This window comes from Lagopus leucura, unplaced genomic scaffold (assembly GCF_019238085.1).
Source record: "Lagopus leucura isolate 7727_CA_CO unplaced genomic scaffold, USGS_WTPT01 Super-Scaffold_100002, whole genome shotgun sequence".
NCBI classification, from domain to species: Eukaryota; Metazoa; Chordata; class Aves; order Galliformes; family Phasianidae; genus Lagopus; species Lagopus leucura.
This window is the reverse complement of record NW_024962263.1, coordinates 99,313-116,291: the sequence shown is the minus strand read 5'-3', so window position 1 is coordinate 116,291 and position 16,979 is coordinate 99,313. Positions and strand designations below refer to the sequence as shown.

Sequence of the window (16,979 nt, the reverse complement as noted above, 5' to 3'; positions counted from 1 at the left end):
AGTCCCTCCATGGCTTTCCTGCAGGTCCCTTTCAGGTATTGAAAGACTGCCATAAGGTTCTCCTGGAGTTTTCTCTTCTCTAGACTGAAAAGCCCTGTCTCTCTCAGCCTGTCCTCGTAAGTGAGATGCTCCAGCTCTCTGATCATCTTCATGGCCCTCTTCTGGACCTGCTCCAATAACTCCATGTCTTTCTTATGTTGGGGGCTCCAGAACTGGATGCAGTACTCCAAGTGGGGTCTCACTAGAGCAAAGCAGAGGGGCAGAATCACCTCCCTTGACCTGGTCACAATTCTCCTGATGCAACCCAGGATGCAGTTGGACTGCTCTGCAAGTGCATGTTTCTGGCTCCTGTTGTATATTTCATCAATTGACATCTCCAAGTCCTTTGCCTATGGCTGCTCTCTAGCCATCCTCTGCACAATCTGTGCCTGTGCTTAAAATTGCCCCAACCCAGATGCAGGACTTTGCACTTGGTCATGTTGAAATTCATGAGGTTGTCATGGGTCCACCTCTCAAGCCTCTCCATGTCCCTCTGGACAGCATCCTTTCCCTCTAGTATCTCAACTGCACCACTCAGCTTGGTGTTATCCGCAAACTTGCTGAGGGAGCACTCGATCCCACTGTTCATATCACCTATAAAGATGATAAATAACACCAGTCCCAGCATTGATCAACGAGGAACACCTCTCATCATTTGTATCCACTTGGACATTGAGGGATTGACCACAAATCTCTGAGTGTGACCATCCAGCCAATTCCTTGTCCACTGAGTGTTCCACCCATCAAATCCATTTTTCTTGAGTTTGGTGACCCGGATGTCATATAAGACAATATCATCCTGGTCACCAAATTGGTGACAGACAGAACTGATAAAGGGAGAAGCAGCTGTGCAGATCGTGATCTGTGGAAGGTGCCTGGACCTTGCTCCAGGAGCAGAGGTGAGAGGCAAACTCGCCTATGTAAGATGTGCCCAGGTGCAGGACCTCCTGCAACAGGTGGCTGAGCTGCAGGAGACAGTCAAAAAGCTGTATGCTATCAGGGAGGCAGAGCTAGAAGAAGACAGCCAGATTCACATGCAGTCTGCATTGAATCCACAGTCCAGAGCCAAACAGCCCCGAACTTCTCCACCGGCGCATCCAGATGGAGGGGAAGGCAACAGTGATGAGAAATGGCATATTGCCACAAGAAAGACTAACAAGAGGAACAAGCCTGCCCCAAATTCAGAGGTGCCTCTGCAGAACTGCTTTGTGGTTCTGCAGACTGAGAAGGAACAAGAAACTCTAACAGGTAAGTCATCAGAGCTGAGCGAGGCAGTCAGACTGTTCCCCATTACATAGCAGCTACTGCAGCTAAGAAAAAGTGCCAGGTGATAGCGATGTGTGATCATCTTCTGAGGGGTACAGGGGCACCCATTTGTTGTCCTGACCTGCTATCTAGAGAGGCCTGCTGCTTGCCAGGAGCCTGCATCAAGGATGCGACAGAGAGGCTGCCAGACCTTGTACATCTCATGGACTACTTACTACCCACTGCTGCTGGGTCATGTAGGCACCAGCGGCACAGCTGTTAGCAACCTGGAGAATGTCAAGAGGGACTACAAGGAGCTGGAAGCAGCAGTGAAGGGCTAAGGAGCACAGATAGTGCTCAATCCTCTCAGTTAGGGGAGTGGGGAGGAAAATGACTGATAGAATTAAGAAAATGAATTCATGGTTAAGGGAGTGGTATCACGAACAGGGCTTTGGCTATTTATGTCATGGAACTTGTTTGGGAAATCTGGTCTTCTGAGGGGGGATGGGGTTCATCTCTCAGAGAAGGGGATGACCATCTTTGGCAACAAGCTTTCCAATTTAATCAGGAGGCTTTTAAACTAGAGTTGCTGAGGGAGGGGATTCTCAAACCATCTCACTTTGAGGCTGATGTTAGTAATGGATCCCCTTGGCCTGGAGTTGGATCACAGGCCAGTAAGACAGCGCCTAAGATGCAGGATAAGGGAATTCCAATTGGTGAATCAGCCTCAATGGGAGCCCAAATCAAATGCCTGATGCATGGAGAACAAGCAGGAAGAGCTGCAGGCATGTGTGTGCCCAAAGCGCTACGATGTCACTGGCATCACTGAGATGTGGTGGGATGGCTCTCATGACTGGAATGTAGAAATAGATGAGTATAAATGCTTTAGGAAAAACCGGCAGGGGAAGAAGGGTGGGGGGTGTTACCCTCTACATCAGTGTCCTGCTGGAGTCCTTGGAACTCCATTTGGAGATAGAAGAGGAGCTGACAGAGAGCTTATGGTTTAGGATTAATGGGAAGGCAGGGGAAGAAGTCATTGTAGTTGGAATCCACTACAGGCCACAGGATTAGGAAGATAGACTGGGTAAGGCCCTCAAACAGAAGAAGCTTCACATTCACAAAATGTGGTCCTTATGGGGGACTTCAATCACCCAGTCATCTTTCGGAGGTACAACATAGTAGGGCATCAGAAATCATAGAGGTTCCTGGAATGTGTTGATGTAATAATGGATATGTTTGAATAGAGTTTTAACTAGAAAAATCCCATTTCTATAACATCCTAAATACCATACTTTGTATGGCTTTCTTTAGGAATCTGCAGTGTTAAGAGTAGAAACAAGCACAGAGCAAAAACAAAAGCGGCACTTAGGAAAATGCCCAAACTGAAATGAAATGGACAGCTGAGGTGCAGAATAAGAAACTTCTACCACCAAGTTGCTTACTTAAATTGAGTGGAATTCATCTAACTACGACTACCATGCAATGCTGTAATTGTTACTGTTGCCATGCTTACGAGCTGCCTTTGCTTTTTGCTGTAGTTAAATTATTTTGCAAACTACATTCCATGTATGTAATCATAGAATATCCTGAGTCAGAAGGAACCCACAGGGATCATCAGCTTTAAGTCTTGACTCCACACAGGACCACTCAAAACTCAAACTCTATGTCTGAGAGCATGTCCAAATGTTTCATCAAGCCCAGCAGGCTTGATGCCACTACCCTGGGGACTCTGTTTCAGTTCCTGACCACTCTATCGGTGAAGAACTTTTCCTAACACCCAACCTGAGCCTCTTCTGGTGCATCTCCATGCCGTCCCCAGGGTCCTGTCATGGTCACGAGAATGAAGACATCACTGTTTGCTTATCTGTTTCCCTTAGTGAGGAAGCCATAGGCCACAATGAGGCCTCCCATCAGTCTCCTCTTCTCTAGCCTGAACAAATCAATGGACTTGAACCCCTTCATCATCTTCATAGCCCTCTTTTGGACACTCTCTAACAGCATTATGTTCCCCCAAATTGTGACAAAGACCATCAAATTTTCAAGATCACTGAGTAATATTCTGGTATGTCAGGTATTTTGTACCAAACAAAGAAGCAGCAGCAGAACTGTGGAGTGAAGAACATGTTGGTAAAGGATTGATTTTCACCAGATTATGACAGTTCTTTTTGACCTCTACTTTGCGAAGTTTCCATAGTTTCCGCAGTTTCTGTTTTAATCACTGTCTTTTATATGGTGAAATGAGAGATGATGAAGTTTACATGGGGAAGATCTTGTTCTTCCTGCTTAGGTACAAATGCATGTAGAGACCTAGTATGCTTTTCTTGTACTATTATCTTACTTCCAGGTGTAAGGCAAATTTGAAGCTACTGATTTTTCTCTTTTCACATGCAGCTGTTGCTGAATAGAAAACTTATTTACATTTTGAAAGTTAAGTTAATGAACTGTGAAAGAGTGGAAAGTGCAGTTCTTTCTGTATATTACACTTCTTTTGAAAATAAATTTTAAAAAAATGACAAAACCATAACACAACACTGCATTAGGAGAAATCAACTGAAAGAAAAAAATGTAAGTAAAAGTGATCAATAATTCAGTTAAACAGAATTTTAGTTTTAAAGCAATTCACTTAAAAATGAAAATTCTAAGTTAAAAATAATGAGTTACAGGGTAAGAAAATAAATCTCTCAATTGGTCATACAACATTTCAGATTCTGGGCCTTTAGTACTTCTTTCTGCAAAGGTCAAGCATTATGTGCGAACATTGTAAAAAAAAAGATCTGCATCTATTAGAACTTAATTATAAGAGTTCAAGCACGGTAATTGAAGGAGTACAAAGTGTTCAAGCTTTTATCCTCTTTTTTGACAATTTTCATACCATCAGACAGTTGATCAGGAAACTCTAATACTCAAGATCCAGTGTTAGATAAAGGGCATTTTTTAACAGCACTGCTGAATCACAGAATGGCCAGGATCTCAAGGGTCATGAATCTCTAACCCCCCCACCACATGCAGAGTGTATAATCAATGGATATCAAGAAGCAAAGCGGACAATGATAACAAAAGAGAATAAAATGGAAGGCTTACCCTTCAGCTGGGCTCACCACAAAACACCAGAAGAGGCAATCTCCAGATGAGATCCTTCCCCACTGGTAGCCAGCTCTTAAATAGGTCTAGGAGGGGTGCAGCCTGGCTCCACCCCTTCCGGCAGCACAGGTGAATTGCCTTCACCTGTGCTCCTCTGGCTGGCTCATGGCTTGCCTCAGGTGATCAATCAGAGGTTCAGGCCATGACTCAGTAGTTCCCATATACAGGGGCACCAACCTCCACATTTAATACCAGACCAGGCTGCCCAGGGCCCCATCCAACCTGGCCTTGAACACCTCCAAGGACGGGGCATCCACAGTCTCTCTGGGCAGCTGTTCCAGCTCCTCACCATTCTCTTTGAATACATGGGAGTAAAACTCCTAACATTCATAGCTTACACAAATGGTCTTCAGTTAATATACATGACTTGTGTTATGTATGCAGATGTTTTCCAAGAGGTATGTTACATATTCAGAGGTTTCCTACAAGTATGTTACATATTCAATGACTGATTCTAAGCAGGATCTCCTATTTTCTTGTTACAAAGACTCTGCAGAACTTCCTTATCTCCTTCATTCAGAGACAAAGCTTTATTACCAAAACAAATTGCAGAGCAGGAGTATCCATCAATGAGCACTAGCAAGGTTAATACTATTGTTACAACTTGTATTGCTGTCAGTAAAATAATATAACAGAGTTTCTCCAAATTGTGAATTTATAAATGTCTACCCCAGCAGGCATTTTCAATTTGCTACGTATGAGCAATTTGGAGGAGAAAAGAATCCCTCCAATTACTGTTGTTCCTAAGGCCCTTTGCACATTCTTTTGATGCTACTGTCAGCTGTGCATGGAGCTGTGCTCTTCCATAGGATGTATTCATTGACAGGCCTTTTTAAGCTTTAAAGTGCCACTATACAGAAATAAAACCCTGTATGAATGAATAATTTTTTACACGCAGGATCTACTGCTTGAATTTTTTTATTTTTTTATTTTTTTATTTCTTTTAACATTTAGATGGCTTTAGATGGCTGACATGAGTATGTTGGTTGTGAGTCCTTTTCTTTTCCATTAAAAAAAAAAAAAAAAAGACAAAAATAATGCAGTTTACTAATTTTGTGTTTACTAATGCAGTTTACTGATTTCTGTCTTTCTGGCAGGTGATGTTTGTCAGGAAAAAAGGAAAGGATTACAATAAAAAAGGAAAATACACCATGTATTTTCTGTTTCCCAGTAAGAAGCTTTGACGTTTGAAACTCCAATTTAGAAATATAGAGGAGTTTTTCATTTGTTGTCATTTTCTCACACTGAGCGGTATGAAAAGAGCAAATCATGAGAATACAAGAATGCTCCCTTAGCTCTGGCCAGATTAACTGCCACTACTCAAAAGGAAAAAAGTTGTTTCCATTTCCTTTAAAAGGAAGGTTGGTTTGTTTAGCAGTAGGGATTAATACGTTAGTTTTAGAATCAATATAGTAATTTAACAAAAGGGATCTGTAAGTTCTAAAACTTTCCATTTCTACTTTAGTGGGTATAGTCTTGTTTTCTTTAATAATTTTGCACTGGGGACATAATAGAATATTTCTGTCTTTTTGTATCAAAACGTGCAAGGACATTTTCCTCAGGTTCCACATATATTATTTTTAAGAATTGTCTCACTGTGGCCTAATAAGCAATGGAAATCTTCCAAACTGGGTAAAAGTGGATGAAAACTAGTCAAAGATTTCAGTGATGAAATCAATTGTGAAAAAAGGGGAAGAAGTAGGTGGGCACTTGACCACCCTAAATGCCACTAAGCATGCTCAAACAGACATTGGCACATCTCTGTGAGTCCTAGAAAAAGAATGAATATGTATGCCGATGTACTACGTATGCATGTATTAACTATTCAGATGTAGAACCTGAACTCTGAAGTGTGCACTTGCTTGTCAAGTCACCCAGCATGCATCATGATGAATAAAGAAACATTGCTTTCTAATGCCTCATGGGAGTTTGGGAGTTTTCTTCCCTGATTTCGGATGACAAAGTCCACATCTTGTTACTGGCACTTCATGAAGGAATTCTGTAGAACTGCCCTATACACTGGTGTCAGGGTGGCATGAGCAGGAAGTTTCCCCCGCATCATTCAAGTATGTGGAGCTACACAGCTCCCACTGTGAAAGAGGTCCACTGGGACCAGCTAGCAATATCTTCCTGATCATCTAGTGCACCCTTCCCCACCTCTTCTGTTACTGAATTCAGTAGTTGCATTAGTAGCAAAAGAAATTATACAGTTTTGTGTAACAATCTCCAGTTTTCACGTATCTTCTCTGAAGATCTTTTCTTTCATATTAAAATCTCATGTTTTCTCCATTTACTTCAAGATACCTTCCTCAAGTCAGAGAGTGAATTCACCTCTCCAGATAGGGTATTCAAGTTCAAAATGTTGTATGAACTTCACATGGAAGAGGTGAGTAATCTGCAAGAGTATTATAAATTATATGAAATGCCATTTCATGCAGAAAAAGGGCATTCTTGAGGTTAAGTTTCAAAAAGTCTTCAGCACAACAGTGAACTCAGAATCATTATAATCAACTGCAGATTTCAACTGCAAAGTAAAGCAGTTTAAGAAGACTTGTAATTCCGTAACAAACATTAAGACCTGCTGTGCTTGTAAATTACAAAAGTATATTGTGATGTAACCCAGAATATATCTAACCACCACATAGCTTTTTCCTCACCCTTACAGCAAGATTGGAGAAAAAAAAAAAAAGAAAAAAAAAAAGAAAATGTAGGCTGAGATAAAAGCTATTTACTACAAGAAGAAAGGAATAGAGAAAAAATAATAGTAATTATGTATGTAATAGAGAAAAAATAATAGTAATTATGTATGTATTCAAAACAAACAATGCACAGTGCAATTACCACCCACTGACCAATGCCAAGCTGATCCCTGAGCAGTGAGTGCCCCTGTGACCAATTCCCCACAGTTTTATATTTTTTTCACTACATGTATGGAATATCCCTTTTGGCCAGTTTAGGTCAGCTGTACACATTATGTCCCCTCCCAACTCCTTGTTCCCCCATAGTCCTCCTCACTGGCAGGATAGTATGAGAAGCTGAAAATCTGAAATATACTTGGCTCTGTACAACACTGTTCAGCAACAACTAAAACATTGGTGTGTTAACAACATTCTTTTTTTCCTAAAGCTCTGTCTCAGCTGAAACCATGACAGTGAACTTGTTAGGATGACGTGATTGCACTGAGCCTGAATATAAATGCAACCAACAGCATATGTATGCATTTCGTAGCACCGGGATGGAATAACCAGAAACAACTTTTTACAGGCATATGAGCAATGTGATGACCAGAGGGACAAAAACAGTAAGAGGTGGCACCCAAGCAACAAGAATCTGGCAGAGCAGAAAAAATTAGCATAAGTGACTGAAATAGGTGGGCCACCACCTAGAGAAAGAAGATTGGCAAGAAGAAGAAAAAAGGGAAATCAATGTTAGTAGGGGGATAACAGCTTAAAAGTGTGAAAAATAAACAAGAAAAATAGAGAAGAAAGTAGATAGTTCACTTTCCAGTCTTGAATTCTCTCCTTGAGGGACTCACAACCCTGACAACCTTGACTGTGGCAAGTGAGAATAACCAAATCTCATGAACAACAATGTTAACTTTGCAGAATGAGCTCTGGGATATTTATACATTGACAACTAACTTTAAGTTGCTTTTTAAAGACCAGGAGTTTTTTTATACGTAATGATGATCATCAACTTTATGTAGGATTTAACCATTGGTAAGAAGTGTGTTGTTAATTAATAAATTCAGTAATACAACCCAAGGAAACAGCAGAAAGCTGCATTAGGGGAGGGTCAAGTTGGATGTTAGGAAAAGTTGATTCATCAGAGGATTGCTGGGCTCTGAAACATTCCTAAGGGCAGTGGTCATGGTACCAACCTGATGGAGTAAAGAAACATTTGGACAGTGTGCTCATATTTAAGGTGTGAATTTTGGGTGATCTCGTGAGGAGCAAGTAGCAGGACTCAATGACAGTAATTTGTGATTTTATGATTAGCTTACAGTGTAAAACTGATCTGATTTATTAGTCTTCTAAGTGCTTCCATTACAGCAACCTCTGCTTCTCTGACTTTCAAAATTCTAGTTGCAGCAACTTAGTAACTAATAAGAGATGTTTTCAAATACTAGAGTCAGCTCAATAGGAGATAGGCTGAAACCCAATAGTAGGAAAATAAACCTCAGGATAAGGGAGAGGGGAACTTACATATTTTGCTCCTTAGCCACATGAGCACATGGTGAAAATGATAGGAGAAGACAGTTCTGTGACATCACTTACTGGAGCTGTATACACAGTACAAGGATGGTATAACTCTCTTTGAAACTGTTTTTTATGTGGAAAAAATGTAACTAGAGACAGTATCATAAAGCAACATAATTCAGATAAATCCTTTAAGGAATGTGTTTGGAGGGGCAAAGAGGACAGAAAATGAGAATTCACTTTAACCACAATCAATATGAATGAGGTTATTTTTACAGTTGTTACATAGATCTTGTTAGTGAACAAGTGCAAGAAATAGAATTGGGCCTTGATAAATAACCTGTTCTGAAGATGAATGCTTGTATGATGGGGATGGACATACATGTTCTTAAGTTTGCATAATATTTTCTGTATTTCTATGCTATTGGAAAAGCTATTACACAGAAAGTAATCCATCTTATATCAGAAAACTACATAAAAACATGTAATTTTTACCATACAAAATATATTCTCTTATTCACACAAAATGTGAGGCAGTACAAAAAGAATGATCATTTCTTTGAAAAGAATTTTCTTATTTCCCAGCATTAATATTCAAAACTTATTAACTTATATTCTGATTTATATTAATTTATATCAGAATATAAATAGAATATATATTTATATCAGAATATTTATATTCTGATGTTATATTCTGAGTTTCTTAAGTCTTCCTGGTGAATCCATTCTCCCTTCGACAATATATAACAAATCACAGTACTGATTGTCTATTATATTCTAAAACCTGTCCACAAGTGCATGTCACTGTATTTGTTCTGAACATTCTCTCTTTTAAATTATTTCATAGGTGATATCTATCCTACCTAACATTGTCATGCCTTTGAATGTAAATCTTGTGGAAAATCCTTTCAGGAGGCTTCAAAAAATCTTCCTTCATTTCCATTGCAACATTCCTAGGCAAAAGACTCATCAAGAGACGTTCCTGGAAAAACAAAAAAAGTAAACACCATCATTTTTGTGCTATAGAAAGTTGCTTATTATTCAGCAGTATTAAACTAGCAAACTAGACAATCTTTTCCTAATGTAGTCTTCCTGAGAACATTCTCTGCATAAATAAAAACTACGAATCATTTTTTTTTCAAACTTCTGCAGCCTCTTCTTTCTTTTTCAGCTTTCTGAATTAAAAAACAAAACAAAACAACAACAAACAAACAAACAAAAAAACTACACAGACATGGAAGAGGTGACTACAAATCAAATAATTTTCATTAACATCACAGTGCTAATAATAAAAACTTTATCTCTTGTAGCATTTATCTATCTGAGAAAAAAAAAATCCAGGATAATTTGCTTGTCCTTTTGTGTGTTCTATTTCTGAATCTAATGAAAATGTTACATTAGAAGTGCTATGGCAGCTGGTTATTAAGCAGGAGGGGAGGATGATAGATTTATTCACACTGCGAATCAGAGGAACAATAATAAGGGCACTGTTTTAATCACAGCAGTGACTATTCCAGACAGCTCAGTAATGGAATACATTGGTATTAATCACTGATTAAATAGATCTCTGCTTACTATAAGCTCAGATATTTTAGCATGTGCTACTAATCTACATAGAAAGGACCCCTGATGTTTTGGATCTCATTAGTGTTGACTATAAAGACCTATGCAGCTATTATGTGTATTCTGACCTGTTCACAGAGAGCTAGAGAACTTGCAGCAGGTATTCTTAGGTGTTGTAATGAGTACTTGGATACTTACTGAAGTTCGGTTTTAACACAGAAAATACCTGCAACTTAAAATCCAATAGATCTGTTTTTGTTGCTGCAAGTAGTTAGAGTAGTTACAAGCCTATCAGTCAGAACTGCTAGCTTCTACCACGGCAACAGTTTGAAGGAATTCATATGACCACATCTTATCTGATGGCTGGGAGCCACAGTAATGGAAATGTGAGATACCATATCACATAAGTGCAAATCCTGGTCAAATTGCATGATCTTGTTATTTGAATGACATTAAGTAAGAAAGAAGCAATAAATAACACAAAAGAGGGTATCTGCACAGACAACTGTGTTGTGTTGCTCACACACACCATTTAGAAATTCCTAATAATACTTCAGAGGTTTCTTTTTTATAGTTTCCTCTGAAAAATGACAGACTGAATATTTATATGTCACAAAGGAATAAGCTAAACTTTAGCAAACTGCCACAGTTCGCAATTTCGGACTCCTTCTTCGCTTCAGTCTCTACTGGTAAGACTACCTGTCAGAAATGGAATTCATGGAATTCCATGGAATTTACTTGGGAGAGAGTTTGGGGAAAGGAAGACTTCCACTTAGTTGAGGAGAATCTTGTTAGAGATTGTCTAGGCAAAATCAATTGCACACAAATCCATGGGCCATGAAGAGTGCTGAGAGAGCTCATTGAAATTACTGCCAAGTTGCTCCTTATCATCTTTGAAAATTCCTGGAGAATGGTGGAGATGCCTGAAGACTGGAGGGCATCCAATGTCACTCAAAAACATCAACAAGAAGTATCCAGTCAGCCTCACTTCCATCTTTGTGAAGGTGATGGAGCAACTTATACACCGGATGTCACCACCAAGCAATTGAATGAGAATATTATCAGCAATAGTCAAAATGCATTTACCAAGGGAAAACCATTCTTGACCAATCAAGTAGCCTTCTATGATATAATCACTGGCTGGGTAGATGAGGGGAGAGCAGTAGATGTTGCGTACCTTGATTACAGCAAGGCTTTGACGCTGTTTTCCACAAAATGCATACAAAGAAGCTTAGTATGTATGGAATAGATGAGTGGAGAATTACGTAGATAGAAAACTGGCTGACTAACAGAGTTCAGACTGTTGTGACCAATGACTCTGGGTCCAGTTGGAGGCCTGAAACTAACAGTGATGCCCAGAGGTTGGTAATGGGCCTGGTCTTGTTCAGCATCTTCATCGATGACCTTGAAAACATCAAGAGGATTTACTTTGGAGTGGAGGCTCTCACTGAGGGATCCTTCACAGAGGCAAGACTGCAAGAAAATCTTGGAAAACTGTGCAAAAGAGTTTCAGGAAGAGCAAGGGAGTCCCCAGTCCCCATGAGTGGGAAGAGCAGAGCCTAGAACAGTGGCAGCTCTGATGTGGTGTGGACAGAGCTGGGAGTGACGGCAGCCAAACCTGTGCCTACAAAGGCTCTTCTTAGGGAGTGCAGCTCTCAGGAACATGGGCAAAAGGAGCATGGCATGTCAAAAGGGTATGATATGGCAGTTTGCACATCAGTTCATGCAGGCAGATTGAGCATCCTACTGAGATTAATGTGGTGATCACCTGTTGCAAAAGCCAGGCTGAGGCAGCAACTCAGATCCCAGGACCACAACCCTTCTGGGCTGATGTGTGTACCCAGATGGACTTTCCAGGGAACGAAAGAGTTGTCCAGATCTCTGGTTGTGGGAAGCTTCAGGATGTGAAGTTACCCAAGAGACTGAGGTAAGTATCATGGGTGCAAGTGAATCCAGCTTGATAATATTTTTGAGCAGCTGACCAAGATGCAAGAGCAAGTCACCAGGCTGAGATGTATCTAGCAGTCATAGGGAGACAATGACACCTGATATAATGCAGTGGCGTGGGCAGACTGGCAACTCCATCTTAGGTCCAAGCAAGGAGAAGAAGGTAAGCAGGTTTCCAATCTAACAGGGCAAACAAAACAAAAAAAAAAAAAATGCAGGATGAGAAAGATTGGACCCTTGTCTCTACTTTGGGCGAAAGGAGAAGCCTTCCAGTTCCCACTATCCAACAGGTATAAAATTCTGGGGATGGAAAAAGAAAAAGATGCAGATAGTGGTTTAGAACTAGGAAGGACAGTGTCACATTTTGGGCTTTGGTTTCTATGCTCTAGAACAAACCTTCAATAAGCTGGGAAGGCTGACCTGGGATGAGACACAACTGACCAGGAGGGGCAAGAATATACTAGGCAGCAAGATGGCTGGGCTCATCACCAGAGTTTTAAAAGTAGATGTGATGGGGGAAAAGAATGTACTGTTGAATGACAGATAAAAGTTGGGGAACACTGTCACTTTAGGAAGAAGTGGGAAAAATCCTCATATTTGTCCCAGTGGTTTCTGGTAGGGCTCCTCCAAGAAGGGCAATGCAGCCAAAAGCCCAGCTGAAATGCCTGTATACCAATGAAGTAGCGTGGGATATACTCAGGAGGAATTGGAAACCATGGTGAAACTGGAAAACTACGATGTTATTACTATCACAGAAACAGGGTAGAATAATACATGTAAGTGGAATACTATGATTGAGGGTTATAAGCTTTTTAGAAAAAGTAGGCAATGTAGGATGGATGAGGAGGTTGCCTTCTGTGTTAAAAAGTGGATACACTGTGAAGAGCTGCATTTCAGAAATGGCCATGAACAGGCTGAGAGCTTCTGGGTTAAAATTAGGAGTTGGACATCTGGTGACTGGGGTCTACTACAGGTCGCCTGATCAAGGAGGACCTGTTCACAAGGCCTTCTTGCTTCTGCTGCTGGCCTGCTTTACAGGCTCTTATCCTGATGGAAGATTTCAACCACTCAGGTACCTGCTGGGAAAACAACACAGAAAGATGCAAGAAATCCAGGAAACTTTTGGAGTCCATTGGTGATAGCTTTCTGGTTAAGGTATTGGACAGATTTTATAGCACATACGACATAAGGAGGTGATCTGACACAGCAAACATGGCTTCACCAAGGGCAGATCATGAGTGATCAGTCTAGTGGCCTTCTAGTAGGGCATCAGTGGACAAAGAAAGAGCAAGCAATGTCATCTACCTGGACTCGTGCAAGGCCTTTGACATGGTCCCACTCTACATTCTTTCCTCTAAGTTGGAGAAATATGGATTTGAAGGCTGGACTATTTAATGGATAAAGAATTAGTTGGATGGTCATAGCCGGAGGCTTATTGTCAATGACTCTATGTCCAGGTGGAGGCCAGTCATGAGTAATGTCTCCCACGGTCCAGTTTGAGACAGGTGCTCTTCAATATCTTCATCAATGACATAGAGAATGGGGTTAAGTGTACCCTCAGTAAGTTTGCAGTTGATGCTGGAGAAGGAAGGGGTGTCATCCAGAGGACCTCAAAAACTGGGCACATGAGAACAGAATGAGGTTCAACAAGATCAAGTGCAAGTTGTTCTCTGTTCTGTTCTGTAGCTCCTTGAGCAGCTGGAATTTTGGTCTCCTGAATTTCAAGGTCCTGACTCTACTTTTTGCCAGGTTTACATTCCTCAAGATCACAAACTTCACAAAGGCATGACCACTATAGCCCAGGTTGCCTCCAATTTTAACCTCTCTAATGCTCTCCTCCACATTGGTGAACATGAGCTCCAATAAGGCTTCACCTCAGGTCAGTCTGTCTAGTACCTGGATCAGGAAGGCATCCTCAACAGACTCCAGGAATCTCGTGAATTATCTGCCACCTGCCGTGCCATTAATCTCAGCAGATATCCAGGTGGTTGAAATCCCCCATCAGATCAAAAGCCTGCGAGAGTGACACCTTCTGCAGTTGCAGTAAGAAGACCTCATCAACCCTTTACTAGACTGATCCCTGATTTTCACCTATAAGCTCTCAACCTGGTCATGGCTGTTACTCAGACACAGCTCTTCACAATCTATCCGCTTTCTAACATAGAGGGCAACTCCCCTTCCTCTCCTCCCTTGTCTATCCCTTTTTTAGAGTCTATAGCCCTCAATCACAGTATGCCAGTCATGAGAGTCGTCCCACCATGTTTCCGCAATAGCAACCAGACCATAATTTTCCAAGCACACCACAATTTCCAACTCGTCCTCTGAGGAGTTTCCAGAAGATCCTAAGGGACAGTTAGGAGGTTTTTCCTCAAAATGTCCTGTTATGGCAGCAACCCCAAACCCTTCTCTCTTCGTGCCCTGGATTGTTGGTCTGAGGTTCAACAAGACCAACTTCCACGTTCTGCAATTTGGCCATAATAACCTCATGCAGTGCTTGGGCTTGGGGCAGTGCAGCTAGATGACTCTGAAGAGGAAAGGGACCTGAGAGCATCGGTCAATGTTCAGCTGAACATGAGCCAAAAGTATGCCCAGGTGGCCAGGAGGGCCAATGCCATCCTGGCCAGCAAAAGCAGGGAAGTAATCATCTGCCTGTACTCAGCACTGGTGAGGCCGCACCTCGAGTATTGTGTTCAGTTTTGGGCTCCTCACTACAGAAAAGACATTGAGAACCTGGAACGTGTCCAGAAAAGGGCAACAAAAGTGATGAGGGATCTGGAGCACAAATCTTATAAGGAGTGGCTAAGGAAGTAGGGATTGTTTAGTCTGGAGAAGAGGAGACTCAGAGGAGACCTCATTGACTCCTGAAGGGAGGTTGTGATGAGGAGGGAGGTCGGCCTCTTCTCCCAGACAACAAACAGGACCTGAGGAAATGGCCACGAGTTGCACCAGTGGAGATTTAGATTAGATATAAGGAAAACCTTTTTCTCTCAAAGAGTTGTAGGCACTGGAATCGCCTGCCCAGAGAGGTGGTGGAGTCACCATCACTAGCAGTGTTCAAGAGGCATCTGGATGAGGTGCTAACAGATGTGATTTAGTAGTTTTGTGGGTAGTAATGGTGATGGGATGACAGTTGGACTAGATGACCTAGTAGGTCCTTACCAACCTTGTGATTCTATGTGCTTCTCTGTCCTGCTGCATTCAACTCTCTTCTCCTACCGATCTAGTATAACGCCCTAGATTACTTTCTCTGTCCTAGCAAAACTCATTGCATCCCTCTTCCCCTTCCTACTAGTTTAAAGCCCTCTCAAATGAGCCCTACTAGCTCTTGGGCTAGGATCCATTTCCCTTTTAGAAACAAGTGACACCCATCTGCAGCCATTAGACGAAGTGCTGAGTAAATCGCCCCATGGTCAAAAAAACCAAAGTTCCTATGGCAGCACCAGCCTCTCATCCACTTACTCATTACTTGGGTTTTCCAAGCTTGCTCCATGTTCCTTGCTGCCTGAGAAGGAATAGATGAAAATGTTGGTTGTGGTCCTGCTCCCTCAACAAACAGCCCCAGAACCCTGAAGTCATTTTTGATAATTTGCAGGCTTCTCTGATATACTTCATCTCTGCCTGCCTGAACTATCAGTAACAGGTAGCAATCAGAGGAGCAAACCAGATCTGAGTGTTTTCTAGTTATGTCCTTGACCTGGGCCCCAGGGAAGCAGCACACCTCCCTCTGAGTTGGGTCTGGTCTGCATGTGGGGCACTACATTCTCATGAGGATGGAATTACCTACAACAATAACCCTTCTGTCTTTCTTAGAGGCATCTGGAGATGCAGAGTTGACCGCCTCACCCTTGGCAATGTCTTAAGAAAACCTTCCCATGCCTCCTCACTCACCTGCCCTTCAGTTTCCAATGCCTCAAAACTATTATTCAGGGCACCGAGGAAAGTAAGGAAGGGGTTTGCCCACAGTGTCAATCTGGGATTGTCTTTGAACTCTCCCCATCTCTCAGGTCCCCCCTCTCTACCTGACAGTGATGGGGTATGGGGTCCATCTCTTTTTTGGGGAGTATATCCCTGGTACATTTCGCTCTGGCATGCCAGGGAGTTACTCCACCAATCAATCTTCCGCTCACACACCCTGATGGTCCTTAGCCTCTCCACCTCCTCCTTGAGCTCTGCCACCATTCTGAGCAGATCTTCCACCTGCTCATACTCCACACAAGTGGAGTTCTTGCCACCCTTCCTGGGCAGCAGCAGGCACTCCCTGCAGCCGGAGACCTGAACAGACACATTCTTGGACAGGGCCTCCGTCTGGGTCACCACAGTCTTTGTGGGGCAAACTCATTGCCTCGTGGAGACCAGTAAATCAGTGGTGTTAGAGACTGCCAATAAGTACACTGGTCGCCTGAATGAGGAGTAAAATTTCCTGGTGCTGGAATGGGCTGCCCAGGGAATTGGTGGAGTCACCGACCCTGGAGGTATTCAAGAAATATTTAGACATTGTGTTGAGGGACATGGTTTAGTGAGAACTAGTAGTGATAGGTGGATGCTTGGGCTGGATGATCTTCTAGGTCTTTTCCAAAGTTGGTGATTCTAATATTAATCAGAAATGTCTGATGACCGCCTCGAGGTTTCGCTAAGAATTGCAGCTACTTCCTCTGAACCAGACAAATACATTCGTTTCACAAAAACAAGGTCAAATATCCCACTGGTTTTCCTTTTTTTTTTTTTTGCCCTGTTAGTTATAATAATGAAAAATATTAAATATTATTGTTGGGATTCAAGAAAGAATATTCAGATCTGTGGAATATTCAGCTGTGAAGCAAGAAAATGGCATCAGAAAGGAAAGCT

General features: G+C 41.8%; 1 protein-coding gene across 1 annotated transcript in view; it reads right to left on the bottom strand.

The window, feature by feature from the left end:
• ADCY1 (adenylate cyclase 1) overlaps positions 1–16,979 on the bottom strand; it is a 147,400-nt gene that overhangs the window by 80,320 nt on the left and 50,101 nt on the right. The window contains exon 3 of the mRNA XM_042868943.1: positions 9,488–9,606. Coding sequence (XP_042724877.1) covers positions 9,488–9,606 — 119 coding nt within the window. The remainder of the gene's footprint in view (positions 1–9,487; positions 9,607–16,979) is intronic.